Genomic DNA, 16,947 nt, shown 5'->3' on the forward strand with positions numbered 1-16,947 from the left:
CCTGAACTCAAGTGGTCTTCCTGCCTTGGCCTCCCAGAGTGCTAGGATTATAGGTGTGAGCCACCATGCCTGGCCCATTATTTTGCTTTTCTTTTTCTCTTGGTTTCTGTTTGTTTCCGTCTGTTTTCTGCCTTCTCCCTAAGTCAAGTTCTGTTAGGCATGGCATTTGTGCTTGACTACTCCCTGTGCCACTGGCCAGACTCTAGATTGGTTGTCTGTTGGAAGGCTGGCTCCAGGTCCCAGCCATTCATGCCAGGGTGTCAAGGCTACCCAGAGCCCACCAGCAAGTGGTGTAAAAGGAACTCCTTACAAAGAGGGCTGTGATATAGGCATTCTGAGAACCTGACAGTAAATGTGAAAAAAAATCTTACGCAGGAATCCGTTTTTTTCTGCTTCCTCAGATTCTCAGTGGCAATGTATGTATGTATTTATTTGAGACAGTCTCACTCTGTCACCCCAGCTGGAGTGCAGTGGCATGATCTCAGCTCACTGTGACCTCTGCCTCCCAAGTTCAAGTGATTCTCTTGCCTCAGTCACTCGAGTAGCTGGGATTCAGGTGTGAACCACCATGCCCAGCTGATTTTTATAGTTTTAGTAGAGATGTGGTTTCACCATGTTGGCCAGGTTTGTCTTGAGCTCCTGGCCTCAAGTGATCTGCCTGCCTCAACCTCCCAAAGTGCTGGGATTGCAGGCATGAGCCACTGCACTGGGCCCAAAGGCAATATATTTAAAAAGAGGAGGAAAAAAAGGTCAGAGTTTGTTTATTTATTTATTTGAAGAGACAATGTCTTGTTCTGTGGAGGTCAGACTTCTTTATTGGAAATCAGCCCTATCCCACCTGGTTCTGGTTGGAGACAAAAACACTTCTTTGACTCTAGTCAGACATGGTCATGGGTTAGTCTTGTTGCCAGGTCTGATGGGATTACAGGGCCTTCTAGAACAGCTTCCTACTCTTTTCTCCAGGCCCCTCGCCTTCAGGAGGGTTAGCTTTACCCTGTAGCTATGTTAGCTGGTTCCTGCTCTAGTCTCCTAGCCCTCTTTCCCTGTCCAGACTCCAAAGATGCAGTCTCTTTGGGGCTTTTGGCAGGCTTAGAGAACCTGTGGCTTCAGAGTCTTTTCCCCTTCCTTCAGACTGATGGGTTTCTCTGTTACATTTAGTTATCCAAAGCCTGCTTACTAGAGTGCTGATATTCCCCATGGGTAATTTCTTCACTACTGCTTGAACCTGGAGTTTTCCATTTTTAGAAATATCAAGACCCTTTTACTTCACTATGCTGCTTTGCGGTAAGCTGGGAAGATAGTTTTAGATCTGCCTTATACAGATAAGGAAACAGGTTAGAAATACAAGTAATTTGCCTAAGGTCACAACATATCTTATAGGTATCTTCTGATTTCAAGACCAATGCCTTTTCTCTCCAATACATTCTATTTCCCAGTTGAGTAATGTAATAATAGTGCTAGTATTTGTTGAGTGTGTATTTACTGTATCCAGTACTATAGGCTCTGTTATACACTTGGCCAGGGTTCCACAATTAATTGTCATTACCTACTGAGTGGTGGGACAGAAGCATGAACAAAAATCTTGATTCCAAAACCTATGCTTGTAAAAACCTATTACAGCAGGGGTTGCAAGCTCATGCTTATAGGGACCAGGGAGGCAACATAAACAAGTGAAATGCTGTAGTGGGAATTGTGTGGCAGACAGGAAGGCACATATCCTGTATAGAGAGGTAGGTGCTTACAAAGTTCCAGCAGAAGTATAAGGTTGGTATTGTAAAGTTTTCTGATTTTTTTTTTTTTTCTTTTGACTGGGAGTGGTGGCTCACACTTGTAATCCTAGCACTTTGGGAGGCCATGATGGGAGGATTGCTTGAGGGCAGGAGTTCAAGGCCAGCCTGGTCAACATAGGGAGACTCTATTACTATTAAAATCTATCTCTATTACTATTAAAATTTACATTTTTATATCTTATTGAAAAAAATTTAAAAACTAAAAAGGGAAAAGCTTTCTGATTTTTATCTTGAGAAGCCAGAAATTTGGATTTTCATGTGAAAGACCTGTGGTGTTTTAAATGTTGGCAGTTAAATTTAAAATGTTAAAACTCTACAGAACAAGTAAAACATGTCTGTAGGCTAGCAGACATGAGACAGAGTTTGTGACCTGTGTAGAGAGATACACTGTATTTTCTATCTTTGCAGCAGCTGTTTAGCCTTGAATAGTAGAATCTGCAGTCTTGGGAGCCTGGGTTTATCTTTCATCAGATGCTTTGCATATACAATAGCGGACCTCAGCATTTTTTTTTCAGAGCCTGAACCACTTATTGGATCTTCCACTAAGTTACTAATCAAAAGGATATTTATCGTTACCAGATTATTTCAGAAGTGTGATAAAATGAATTATTATACTTAACCTGTTTAAATTACCAGCATCCTGGTTCCTCCATGGTGTTTTTGACTATCTATCCTTAAAGGGTTAGCTTTAGAGATTCATAGAATTCTAGACATTCCTGATTAGAAGAGGCAGATGTAATTCAATTTTTTTACTTGTTGCAGGAGTCTCTCAACACCATTTAATTCATTCAGCTAATATTTCTTGAGGACGTATATACTTCTAGCAAATGAAAGATGGCTAAGATAGTATCTGTGCTAAAGCAAATAACACAGTTTAGTAATGGGGACATACATGGAAAATATGTGTGAAGTACAGTACTGTGTTTGTTGTAGCAATTTGGGTCCAGTCAGGAGATAGAAACCACATAGTAGGTTTAACAGGGAAAGCTTACTATGCATAATTATTAACTGTAAGAATAATTGTAATATAGGGAAACTGTATATGGCACTGTAGAGCTAAGGGAGAATACACAAGGAAGGACAAACTTGGAAGAGGTTCAGAACTCACTGGAGTAGGTATGGGTTGGGCCACAGATAGCAGAGAGGTATGCTGGTTTTGGCCAGGTTGGAGCTGGTCTGGATTGCTGGGTACCCTCTGGAGTACAGGCAGGGGATCTGACGATGAGCAACCAGAAGTGTGGGTGGGCCTTGGGAAGACAGATGCTAGTAGGGGGCAAGAGCCCTTCAGAGCTCACGGGCCATGTGGGGGCTTGCAGAAGGAGGGACAGCTCAATGTGTGACCTTCCAGCCAGCTTACAGATGGAGTCCATGTGCTGTCAGGGCAGCGGGCCTTCTTTGTGGGATTGTCTCAGTCCAGGTACTGGCACAGACAGGAGGCCTTAAGAGCATATAGCCATATAGGGACTCTGGCTCCCATGTTGAGAGGGGAGAGAGAGAGAGAGAGCGAGCGAGAGAGAGAGAGAGAGAGAGAGAGAGAGAGAGAGAGAGAGAGAGAGAGAGAATATATACAACGTAATGGTGTCCACATTTGGAAGTTCTGCTAAACTCTTATTTCTCAAAGACCTATAATGTAATGAGCAGACTGGTAGAAGCTTATTTCATTCTAATCTTACTCTGTTGCCCAGGCTGGACTGTAATGACGCAATCTCGGCTTACTGCAACCTCCACCTCCCAGGCTCAAATTATTCTCCTGCCTCAACCTCCCAAGTAGCTGGGATTACAGGCATCCACCACCACACCCAGCTAAGTTTTTATATTTTTAGTAGAGACGGGGTTTCACCATGTTGGCCAGTCTGGTCTCGGACTCCTGACCTCAAGTGATCCACCCACCTTAACCTCCCAAAGTGCTGGAATTACAGGCGTGAGCCACTGTGCCGAGCTTTCATTCACTTTTCAGAAACTTTTTGCCAAATACACACATTTGAATAACTATAGTTCATCACTTCTTTCAAATAAAAAGCAATGTTCTTTGAAAAACAAAAGGCTATTTTAACTTGCAGCTCAGTCGTACAAGAGTTTTTTTGCAACCAACTGTTGTACTTTGGTATTGAGCAGAAATACTATACAAATATTTTCATTTTTCTCACACAGAATATTAAGACTTGACCTCCTCAATTGAGATAATAAACAGTTTTTCTGCTTTATAGGGACATTTTTAAGTGAAACTGGTATTTTGTGTGATTATAATAAACAATATGAATACTACAGGTTGAGTATCCCTAATCTGAAAATCTGAAATCTGAAATCTGAAACTGTTTGAGCACCAAGTTCAAAGGAAATGCTCATTGAGCACTCTGGAGGTTTTTTTTTTTTCCTTTTTCTTTTTTTGTTTAAGATGGAGTTTTACTCTTGTTGCCTAGGCTGGCGTTCAATGGCACAGCCTCGGCTCACTGCAACCTCTTCCTCTGGGGTTCAAGCAATTCTCCTGCCTCAGCTTCCCTAGTAGCTGGGGCTACAGGCATGAGCCACCGTACCTGACAGGGTTTCACCATGTTGGCCAGGCTAGTCTCAGACTCCTCTGGTGATCCTCTCACCTTGGCCTCCCAAAAAGTGCTGAGATTACAAGTGTGAGCCACCACTCCTGGTGGATTTTGGATTTTTGGATTAGGGATACTCAGCCTGAAGTGCAATTTGGTGCCACTGCTTGAGTCCTGCAAAGGCATCAGCACTTTAGGACCAGATTTTGAAAAGCACAGTATGTGGTTGGAGGGCCCACCTGTGGACTAAGTGAGAGATGATGTAATGGTGATTTAGACTAGATTTAATGGTGCTGGTGATAGAAGACAAAAACATACGGATGGGAGAGGCATTGGGGAAGGTGCCTCGGTGTTTTGGCATAAACATCTGGATGAATGGTGGTGCTATTTACTGCACTAGGGAATAGAACATGAGGTGATGATAAGGGGAAGGGGCAGAGGGGAAATCACGGAGTTCAAGTTTTAGGTACTAGTGAATTTGGGAACATAACCGGTATTAAAGTACCCATGTTCAGGAGGAATTGGGCATATGGTTTTGGAGCTTAGAAGACAGACTTGGACTGCAGAAAATATTTTTGAATTATTGTTGTAGATGTAGTGAAAATTGAAGCCATAGGACCAGTGGTACACCCTGAAAGAAACAGTATAGAGTAAGAAAAAAGAGTGAGCCTCAATATGAACTCTGAGGAACTCCTAAATTTAAAGATCAGATAAAGTAATAGAGGTTAACAAGGAAAATAGGGCCACCTGGAAGTGTTAAGAACTACAAAGGAGGCTTAGCTCAGCATAGTGGCCCATGCCTGTAATCTCAGAACTTTGGGTGGCTGAAGCGAGAGGATCTCTTGGGCCCAGGAGTTCAAGACCAGCCTGGGCAACATAGTGGGACTCCATCTCTATTTAAAAAAAAAAAAAAACCTATAAAGGATCTAAATTTTTTACCTTCCGTGCAAGTTAACAAGTTAGCCTGACGTAGTTGACAGAAAGGCACCTGACTCTTGGGTCAGAGAAGATGGACAGTTTATTACTCACAGCAAAGCATTATCCTTAATACCAGTATTTATGTGCCCAGCCAGTAAAGTTAGTTTTAGAAAAGAGGGAATAGTTCTTGTGCAGGGAGGTGACGTGGAGTGGACCAGCTTGCAGAGCACAGGGGTGGGGAGAACAGGATTGGTGTTTTCTTGGGCAAACAGGATAAAAGAACAAAACAGCAATAAATGTAGGGTTTGGGGAAGTGAGAGATTGAACTGCATTAACCCTAACTGAGTAAGGAAAGCATGGATTAGCTGGTGCCGACAAGTAAGGAGAAAATCCCCACAGTATTGAAGAACAGATGTGGTGAGAGTGGGAATCAGAGAGGTTCTGAAGTTTAGGGAACTTGCAAGGTGGTATAGGTGGAGCATGAGAGTGTATGTATAGGTGGAGCATGAGAGTGTATGTAGAGGGGAGAGTAGGGAGGAAGGAAGGGAATAAATGGGCCTTCCTGAACTTTACACCTGTTCGAAAGTGGAGACGTAGAATTAATATTATTGAAAAACAAACCAAGGCCAGGCATGGTGTCTTCTGCCTTTAATCCCAGCAGTTTGGAAGGTCAAGGTTGGAGGAGTGGTTGAGGCCAGGAGTTGGAGACCAGCTTGGGCAGCATAGGGAGATCCCATTTCTATTTAAAAAAAGGAAAAACTGGAGCATGTGTCCATTTTTCACATCTTCTGGTTTACTCTCTATTGTTGTAACTCTTCTGCTGAAATTCACTGGGTGCAGTGGTGTGCACCTGTGGTCCTAGCTACTCATGAGGCTGAAGCAGGAGGATCACTTGAGCCCAGGCGGTCAATGCTGCAATAAGCCATGATCATGTCACTGCACTCCAGAACAGATCTACCTATAGGTTTAATTTAAGGGTTAACTGGAATAATTTATAGAAAGCACCTCTGTATCTGCCCCTTAGTCCTAAATAAACAATTGCAGATGTTATTGTTGGAAAAGTTGAGGAAAAGCAGATTTGTTATATTACTGAATAACAGATTAAACCAAGTGCAACAGTACATACATTTCTGATGGTCAGTTTCTGTAGGTCAGGAATTTACAGTGGCTTAGTTGAATAGTTCTGGCTCAAGGCCTCACTCACATGGTGCTCCCTGATGGTGGAGAGGCTTCAGTTCTTTTCCACATGGGCCTCGCCTCAGTGCTGCTCAGTAGTCTCATAACAGGCTGCTGGCGTCTCACCAAGTAATCTAAGAGAGGAAGGCTGAAGCCAAAATACTTGCATAGCCCAGCTTTGGAAGGCACACACTGTCATCTCTGTCATACTCTAGTGGTCAGACAAGCAGAACTGATTTCAGTACAGATTATATGAGAGCATGATGACCAGAAGGCAAGTATTATGGGTATCATCTTGGAGATTGGTTTCCACAGGGAGAAATAAGTTTTGTTTTTACTATGAGAGAGAGTGGCATATTTATTTGCATCTTTCCTGGCAGTAGGTCTCTACTCATTACTTTTACAAATTTATACAAATTTGAGATGGTTGGTGCTTCTTCATGACAAAATGTTCAGTTAACATTTGTGAGGCCAGGTGTAGTGGCTCATGCCTATAATCCCAGGACTTTGGGAAGCCAAGGTGGGAGGATTGCTTGATCCCAGGAATTTGAGACCACCCTAGGCAACATGGCGAAACCCCATCTCTACAAAAAAAAGTTACAAAAATCATCTGGACATAGTGGTGTGCGCCTATAGCTCAGCTACTCGGGAGACTGAGGTGGGAGGATTGCCTGAGCCCAGGAGGTCAAGGTTGCAGTGAGCCATGATCATACCACTGTACTCTAGCTTGGGAAACAGAGCAAGGCCTTGTCTTAAAAATAAAATAAAATAAATTTGTGATTACTGTTTTCTCATAGCACTCTTACTTGGTAATTGCTTTTTAATTTTTAAGTAAGAGTTTTTTTAAAACCCCACTTGTTTGGTTATAACCAAAACAGTAGCCTTTTGCCCTGTACCCAATTTCTGCTTCCCAGAGAATACTATTCTCAGTTCTCTTGAATGTCTCATTGGTAATTTCCTCCATGTTGTTAAATTGCCCTGCTTATACTACTGTTTCTTGATTGTCTGATTTTAGAGTTTAGTAGTTTTGTAGTGTGAAAATGATAATTTGGCACTCTGTATATTTATGCAACTCACAATATTTGGTGGAATCAATGTTCAGTGTTTATATTGTGATTATAAATATTCTTAGTTAATCCATGTAGTAAATGATGATTGTATCTCATCTCTCATATAACTTTGTATTTTGCCTGGAATTAATGGATTGTCTTTTTTTGTTTGTTTAGTTTTTTTTATTTCCTCATAAATAAATCATCTCTGAACTCTCCAAGAGAACAAAATTCCTCCTCTTGGTATGATTATATAATCTATTGGGTATTTTCTTTCTTCTGTTGGTGACGTCCTAGCTGGACTTTATCTTCTGCTCCATCTGGGACTGACTGCCTTGTAGCTTGCACAGCTATTGTTGTAGAACAGTCTGCTCTCTCTTGTTTTGGAGACTTTGCAAGATTTAGTGGTTTTCTATTTTTTGTTTACTCTCCAGTTTTATAGAGCATATCCTCCACTAGCTTCCTAAGAAAGGATCCCTGAGAAATACATTTTTGAGGCTGCTTGATTGATAGTTTTCCTGTGAATAAATTTCTTGATTGGAAATTATTTTCATTTGGAATTTTGAAGGCATTGTACCATTGTCTGCTAGCTTTTAACACTCCTCCTGAGAAGTCCCAGCAATCCTGATTCCTAATCTTTGTTTCTGCTTGGCTTTCCACCCATGTAGACATTTAAGTTTCAGCTGTCTCTCCTTTGTTCTGCTCAATCCATTAGCAGTCATCCGTCTAGTAATACTTCCTGTTTTCCAAAATTTTGTTGGCTTTGCCTCCTTCTGTCTCTTTTTCTAGTGGGTTTATAACTTTTATAAACAAAAAATATTCCTGACATTGTTTTTCCATAATAATTATCTAAATAAAAGAGTAATCTTGTATATAATTTCTGTGATAATATTTTCCTTATTACTTCCAAATGTTCTATTAAAAAATTTCCCCTGTAATTCCCCTTGGTTTGGGGGGCTTCTTATGTTTCTGATTGAGGCAAGGATGGAAACTAGTATCAATTAAGTGCCAACTATTTATTGTAGTTTGAGAGCTTTACGTGTACTAACTAGATAGATGAGATAAGAAAGATACTCTTCACATCTCTATTAGGTAGCTGACAATTCCATTTTAGTGAGAAAATGTATCAATTTAGTCACTTTCCAAAGGTCATACCTGTAGTAAATAACATGGGCTTTGAATCTAGTATTTCTGAAACTGTAGTCCTTTTTCTACTTTATTTACAACTTTATCAGTCTTTATGTGTGAAAAATTTCAAATGTGAAAGAGAGAGGTACATAACACTGAGTGAACCCTAATGTAAACTGTGGAGTTGGGGTGATTATGATGTGTTGATATAAGTTAATCAATTATAGTAAATACACAGCTCTGAATGTTGATCGTGTGGGAGGCTGTGCATGTGGAGGGTAAGAGGCATGTGGGAAATCTCTATACCTTCCTCTGAATTTTGCTGTGAACCTACAACTGCTCTAAAAAAAAAAATTAAGCCTCATTATGTTGGCCAGACTAGTCTCAAATGCCTCACCTCAGATTATCCTCCAGGCTCGCCTCCCATAGTGCTAGGATTGTAAGCATGAGCCACTGTTCCCTACTGGTCATCACACTTTCTCAGAGGTGCTTTCACTGCTTACCCCATCTAACAGTGTCATCGTCTATCCTGAACCTTGCTCACTTCCCTCATGAGGGAAATGTTTCTAAATATTTGTTTGTTTACTTGTTTGTGGTCCAGATATCCCAGTAGGCTCCAGCTTCATAAGAGCAAATACCATGTCTCACTTGTTCACCTAGTGCTGGAATGTACTAGAAAAGTCAGTAAATATATTCATTTTAGTGTTGTTTTTTTTAAGACAGGGTCTTACTCCCATCACCCAGGCTGGAGTGCAGTGGCTGGATCAGCCTTGACTTCCCAGGCTCAGGTGATTCTCCCACCTCAGCCTCCCAAGTAGCTGGAGCCACAGGCATGCGTCAGCACACCTGACTAGTTTCTTGTATTTTTAATAGAGACAGGGTTTCCACCTTGTTGCCCAGACTAGCCTTGATCTCTTGGGCTTAAGCAATCCCCCTGCCTCGGCCTCCCAAAGTGCTGGAATTATAGGTGTGCACAACCATGCCTGGCCAATAGGTATATTCTTAATGGGGGAACAAAAGTAGGACAAGAATTGTCTTATCCCCACCATGTAATTATCAGCCATTTTTCAGCATTTTGCCAATCTTTTGTTTCATATATTCTACCAGTTTTTAACCTGTAAATATTCTTCCATATTCATAGCTGATGCATAAAAAGACATTTAAAAAATTGCAGTGCCATTGTTATACCTAACAAAATTAGTAATCTCTTAATGTAATCTTTTTTTTTTTTTTTTTTCTTGCTCTGTTGCCCAGGCTGGAGTGCAGTGGCACGGTCTCAGCTCAGAGCAGCCGCCATCTCCCAGATTCAAATGATTTCTTTAAGTCTCAGCCTCCTGAATAGCTTGGATTACAGGCACACACCACCACACCTGGCTAATTTTTGTATTTTTAATAGAGACGAAGCTTTACCATGTTGGCCAGGCTGGTCTGGAACTCCTGATCTCAAGTTATCCACTCGCCTCGGCCTCCCAAAGTGTAGGGATTACAGGCGGTGAGTCACTGAGCCCGGCCACTTAATATAATCTGAAACTGTGTTCACATTTGGATTTTTCTGGTTGCCTCAAAAAATACATTTTCACATTTGGTATGTTCAGACAGTATCCAGATAGGGCCAACACATAGTATTGGGTTATGTCTTTTAAGTCTCTTAAAAAGTCTGTAATGGTCTCCTCTCCTTTTTCTATGCCATTTTTATGTTGTAAAAACTAGATTCTTTATCCTGTAGAATGTCCCACATTCTAGATTTGGCTGATAGCTTCTTTGGGGTTTCATTTTACTTTACTACTATCCCCGTTATTTCCTGTTAACTGGAAGTTAGAGCTAGAGGTTTAATTAGATTCAGGTTTATTTATATATGTAATTTTGCAAGAACATGTCCTGGTTAGTACATGTAGTTTTTTGTTTCATCAGGAGGCAGATATCTCTAATATCTTACTTTTGGTGATGCTGAGTATGAGTGTTACCAGCTTGCAAGTTTCCCACCCACAAAATCCTAATGATTTTAGCACCCATTTGTGATCCTTATCTAGATTCATTATTTCATTAGGTGTTGCACATTAGTGATCTTTCAAATTACATCATTTCTTCCACATTTACTAGCTGTGATTCTTATATAATAAAGTACTTTCTCTATTTGGTTACCTGAAATAAGGAAATATAATTATTAACTATTGGTTTTCCTCCTTGTCAGTTTTCAGAGTAATGAGTTGATGCCTTAGCAACTTTCACTGGTGATCAATGAAAGGTTTTTTAAGAGTCATTGTGAACTAAGAGCTATTTATATATTTGATGGATTTTGGTAAATTATAGTTATTCTTCATTCTGATGCTCAAATTGACCCATTAGTATCCCCATTAGTCTTTGATAACCTCTTTGGTTTCAGACACAAGGTGTCTCAGGCTCATTTTGTACATACCCTTCTCCAGACTACAATCAGCCGTTTCTCTGAAAAACTGTTTTGTTGTGTGTGTTTAGGAAATAGTATTTAGAAACAACAAACAGTTGTTAAGGGTTTGTTACTGTTGGGTTGTTATTCTACGCATTTCCAGTAACAGAGCTAGGAAAAATACCTATTTTTCAGGAAGAGAAAAATAAACCATGATTTCCTATCCGTGTTTGCAATTGAAATGTAAAGACTTTTTTTTTTTTCTTTAACTTGGCTACTGTGATTTTTTTTCCCCAGGTTTAAAAAATAAGCTTTATTTAAAAAAATTTAACGTGCATTGTTGGAAACTGAAACAAGGAATGAGGAACAAAGTCATCCGCAATCATAAGCAGTTTGACATGCCCTTTCTAGGTCTTATGTGTATATACATAACATCCAATTTTATGATTGAGATCATACAGTATGTATCGTGCTTTTTCACATATCATGAACCTTTACCAGTTCAGAACCCCAAAGCTACTTTCTGCTCTTCAGCTGTCAACCTACTGAATGAGTCCTGATATATGCTATCTAGGTGGTTTAACAGTTCCATGTTCAAGATGCTTCTTTTCTATCAATTATAGCAAGATATTTACAAATTGGCTAACTCACTAGCTCTGCTTTTTATCATACATTGTTACCTCAGGACATCTATAAAGTATAGATGATAGATGTTGCAAAATAAAGAATGAACTTTGTCCTCAATAAACAGATGCTTTAACAAAAATGCACTTAGAGACCTGTGGTTAAAATCTAAAACCTGTCCTCTGGGTATGGAGACATTAGCAGAGAACCTCACCCTTCACTCTTTCCCTCTTCTATCCTGTCAGTGACTAAGCACTTACATCTAGCTCTAAGAGGTAGGTTAACAATACCACTCCCAGAAGACAGGCCTTCCTGAAAACAAACAAAAGCATGTTTAAAAACGGATTTTTTACTGCCTCTACTTTTGACATACTTTGAGCATTAGGGCATGTTTATCCGTTAAACAGAGCAGTATTAACTAAATTACACATATAGAACAATGGTTAAACCAGTCTGAACTAATGTAACTCACAGGCACTGAAGTCCTCTCTGCCTACTTCTCCTCGCCACCCCCCCCTCCACCCCACCCAGTGAACACTTAGCATATTCTCCAAGACTTCAGCTTTAACAATTCCATTCCCAAACTGCAAACACTCTTGTGAAATAACAACAACAAAAAAACTACTTAGTGTTACTTTAGCTCTCATTAGCTACTTTGATTTTATACTTCTATACTCTTAAAACCACAGTAACAAAAAGTACTTATTTGCTTGCTGCTTATTACACAAATCACAATCTCATAATAGCACCACTAATGACTGAATATACTTTTCTTTCTTTGAGATTCTTTTTGTACTTAGTACCAATAATGTAGTCCCAATAAAGAGGTACAGTTGAAATACTGTGTGAGATAGCTTTTCAGTTTATCCTATCGTTGCTTTTTATTAAAATATACATGCTAATGTGTTTTAAAAATTATGTGTCATAATATACATTAGGTGGTCTTATGTTTGATTATTTTAAATTGATACATTATTGATATATTTTTAAACTCCCTTTCTTACAGGGAAGTTAGTGTATTATAAATACTGTTCTGCCTTGCTTTTTCTCTTACATTCTGGAGCTCACTCTTTATCAGCATGTAACTCTTCATTCCTTTAAACAGTTGCATGGTTAGCCATTGTGTGGATTACGCTGATTTATTCAACTAACCCCATATTAATTCAGCCTTCTCTTTAAATCCTAAGTAAACACTTTTGTGTGGCACAACCTGGTGTGAGAATTAAATATGACTGAAGATTTTAAAATATTGAAATCACTTTCTCAATTGTGTCCTTAAAGTAATTAATGAATCAGTTTTTGTGAAATGAATTTTACTTACCCAAGCATTCCAATTCACTTTTAAACTTTGATCATTTTTTATGGAAGTATTTTAAATTTATTAGAGACTTTTATACAGTTTAATCATTTTCTTTTTGCCATACTAGAGGATGTCTACATTATTGAATTGAATTCTGATATTCTGTGCCCTTTAGTTTTTCAGCGAATTCCTCGAATGTCAAGTATTTTTCATGGTTGCAGTATGATATTCCTAAATTAATGCAACTCTTGTGTGAAGGTTTCTCTCTCTGCTTTTTCCAGGGCTTTGAGCTTATGTATAGGAAAGTCAGTTACAAAATACCTGATGTTAACGTGAATGGTGTCATCCTCTAGTTTGTTAGACTAGAAATGAATAGTTGAAGTTGAGAAAACAGTGCATCTTCGTCTTTATCTGACTTTTTACAATGGCATGTTTTTATAATATATAGGTGTGACTGCTTGCTTGTTAATAGTAATATTTTCTTGAATCAGATGCTCTGCCTTACTCAATACGGGTTCTGTTGGAAGCTGCTGTACGAAATTGTGATGGCTTTTTCATGAAAAAGGAAGATGTTGTGAACATTTTAGACTGGAAAACCAAACAAAGCAATGTTGAAGTGCCCTTTTTCCCTGCCCGTGTTCTTCTTCAAGATTTTACGTGAGTAATGGGTTTATTTTTTGTGAATAAATTCTCGGAGTGTGTTTCCTTTTTAAAATTCAGACTCCTTGGCTAGGGGTAGTTGTTCACACCTGTAATCTCAGCACTTTGGAAGGCCAAGGCAGGAAGATCACTTGATCCCAGGGGTTTGCAATCAGTCTGGGCAACATAGTGAGACCCTGTATATACAAAAAAATAATAATAATAAAATAAATTAGCCAAATATGGTGGTGCATGCCTGTAGTCCCAGCTACTCTGGAGGCTGAGGTGGGAAGATCACTTGAGCGCAGTAAGTTGAGGCAGCAGTGAGCTGTGGTCACACCACTGCACTCCAGCCTGGGGTGACAGTGCAAGACCCTGTCTCTAAAAATAAAAAATGAGAATTCAGACTCCCTCTTGGAGAGCTCTGTTTTTAAATTTTAAGGTTAATTTATAAACTTAAATTTTGCCCTTTCCAAACTGAAGCAATTCATTAAAAATTAGATACCTGTTTTGGCTGGGCGTGGTGGCTCACCCCTGTAATCCAAGCACTTTGGAGGCCAAGGTGGGTGGATCACCTGAGGTCGGGAGTTCAAGACTAGCCTGACCAACATGGTGAAACCCCTGTCTTTAAAAATAAAAAAAATAAAAAAAAATAAAATAAAATAAAAATTAGATACCGGTTTTATATATCATTTATTCAAAAACTGCTTTTGCATAACTACCTTCTTATGATCTCTACATAACCAAGAAGTTTCTCAAACTTAACATATTGGAAACTTGATTTTGTTTTGAGGTAGAGTCTCACTCTGTCACCTCAGCCAGAGTGAACTGATGCCGTGGTAGTTCACTGCAGCCTCAACCTCCTGGGCTCAAGCGATCCTCCTGCCTCTGCCTCCCAAAGCTCTGGGATTACAGGCGTGAGCCACCCTGCCCAGCCATAAAAACTGGACTTTTTGATTGTCTATCTCAACTCACCTATTTCTTTCTAAGTCTTTTTTGTCGTAGTAAATAGCACCATACACTCCCATTTGTTTAAGCTTCAAACCTAGGAGTTAGCCTTGATTTTTCTCTTTCTTTAGTACTCTCCAAGCAGTCTATCAGCAAGCTCTGTCAGTGCTACCTTTAACATATATCTCATGTCCAATTATGACACAATCGTAGTTCACTGCAGCATCGACCTCCTGGGCTCAAGCTGCTATTGTATGCAGCTATTATAGTATTTAGGATACTATTCTGTAATCATTACTTTATCTTCTCTAAAAATTTTCTGAGAACCAGAACTATGTCTTACTTGGCCTTGTACCATTGGTGTCTAGCACATTGAAGGCATTTGATAAATGCTTGTTATACAGTTGGCTGGATAGATGGGTGGATGAATGTAAAATGACAAAAGCTACTATGGATAGTTTGGGGGGAACACGAAGGCACTAGGGGAAAGGGGCTGGAACTGGGGAAAGGGGAGGGTGCATCAAAAAAATACAAGGCAGAAGAGAGTTCCACAGACACTTTCCTTGAAGTTCACTTATGCCTTCAAAAATTATCTCTTACTATTTTTGGCACATTTGCCCAAGTAATTCAGTTCTCAGATAATGTTTAATATTAATTATCATTAAACTAGGATACTCCTAACTTTAGATAATAAGTACATTATGAAAAATGAATGTAAACTAGACAGATATACTTTTTAAATATGAAAATGAAAAAGTACTTTTTTTTTAAGTATGTATAAAAAACAATTCGAATTATAATTTGACCATTCCTTATTTTTTAGTGGAATACCGGCAATGGTGGATTTTGCTGCTATGAGGGAGGCAGTGAAAACTCTTGGAGGTGATCCTAAGAAAGTCCATCCTGCTTGTCCAACAGATCTGACAGTTGACCATTCTTTACAAATTGACTTCAGTAAATGGTACTGCAATACAGATGTTTATAGACAGCCATGCAAGTTGATTGGCTGAAAATGTGTCATGTGAAGGAAAAGGATTAGAGATGATTTATGGCAGAGAAAAGTATGCAAAATTTGGTATTAGCCAGTATATAAAAGGGACAACCGGTAAAAGGTTTATGGAATGGTGGCTTGTTTTATATTTAGTCTGAGTTTAAAGTTATTTTCATATTTGTGTATTTCTGCTGCCATTTTTGATAGAAATGTATAAGCTTAGAACTTGCCTTTTGGAGTGAACCTCTGAATTCAGGCTTTGTTTCCTCTTTGTTTTTTAACCTACTTGTCTTTCAGAAAGAATCCAAAGATGTGAGCCATGAATGTTTTTAATTATTTGGTGATTAAAAACATTGAACTCACTAAAGCTCTATTTTCCTTCCACTGAAATAAGTTTCCTGTATTTATAAGGCCCCTTTGACCAAGGGCAAACTAGAGAAGACATATTTCTGTTGCCATAAATTAACTTTTTAAAAACATTCCCTACATTAGCAGAATAAGACTGCAATTTTTTATAGCCCATGAGAGAGATTTTGCCCTCTAGGTAAACTGTAGCTCTAAATTTCTTTTACGTTGTTAGGGGGAAAAAAGTCTATTTCAGTACTTGCTAAAAGTTATTTAAATTGGTAGAGTGTATGAAAGTGATTTTGTTGGACGCTTAGAATTAGGTTTTCATTTCTTACCTGTTTCTCTTTTTTTCATAATCTGAGATTTGCCTTTGAAACCTGAGTCAAATGATATATTAGCATTCAAACATCATTTACTTCCATATAGCATTCCTAGTGTGTATTTTAAGTGTGCATTTTTAAAAATTCCTGTCACTTTTAAATGGCTTTATTTTGTTTTCTTTTTGGAATGACAGTGCAATACAGAATGCGCCAAACCCTGGAGGTGGTGACCTGCAAAAAGCAGGAAAGCTCTCTCCACTTAAAGTGCAGCCTAAGAAGCTTCCCTGCAGAGGCCAGACTACCTGCCGAGGATCTTGTGACTCTGGAGAACTAGGCCGAAACTCAGGAACATTTCCTTCACAGATTGAGAATACACCCATCCTGTGTCCTTTTCATTTGCAACCAGTGCCTGAGTATGAGATTGTTTTTCTTAATGTTTATTAATATCAGGTTATTTTGCAGTTAAGAAAATCATACATTCTCCTTCCCACTCAATTACTATTATGTTACCTTCACACTATGTACTAGAATTGAATTTATTTTTATATGTATTTCCTGTTATTCTAAAAGAAGTAAATTTAGTGAACATGATGATCTCCAAGTACCATTCTCTCCATTACTAACAAAGCAAACCTTAAGATTTATCTGTAAATATAATTCATCTTTTTGACGATTATAAGCAGAAAAATGGGGTCTCATTTTAAACTAAAATTTTCATTTTAGTACATTTGTACCATTCATTAATACTAATGACTAATACTCATTAGTCATTCATACTTCTTATGTTAATTCT

The 16,947-nt window shown here is 38.9% G+C and overlaps 1 protein-coding gene and 1 pseudogene across 2 annotated transcripts in view; one reads left to right on the forward strand and one right to left on the reverse strand.

Annotated features, from left to right (window-relative positions):
• The window catches only part of LOC128928755 (uncharacterized), a 108,809-nt pseudogene that overhangs the window by 56,319 nt on the left and 35,543 nt on the right, over window positions 1–16,947 (reverse strand).
• Window positions 1–16,947, forward strand: part of IREB2 (iron responsive element binding protein 2) — a 61,861-nt gene that overhangs the window by 9,742 nt on the left and 35,172 nt on the right. For both annotated transcript variants that reach the window (XM_078334018.1, XM_002759844.7), the window contains 3 exons: window positions 13,400–13,565; window positions 15,319–15,456; window positions 16,349–16,567. In XM_078334018.1, coding sequence (XP_078190144.1) covers window positions 13,400–13,565; window positions 15,319–15,456; window positions 16,349–16,567 — 523 coding nt within the window. The remainder of the gene's footprint in view (window positions 1–13,399; window positions 13,566–15,318; window positions 15,457–16,348; window positions 16,568–16,947) is intronic.

The sequence above is a fragment of the Callithrix jacchus genome, chromosome 8, assembly GCF_049354715.1.
Source record: "Callithrix jacchus isolate 240 chromosome 8, calJac240_pri, whole genome shotgun sequence".
Classification (NCBI taxonomy): Eukaryota; Metazoa; Chordata; class Mammalia; order Primates; family Cebidae; genus Callithrix; species Callithrix jacchus.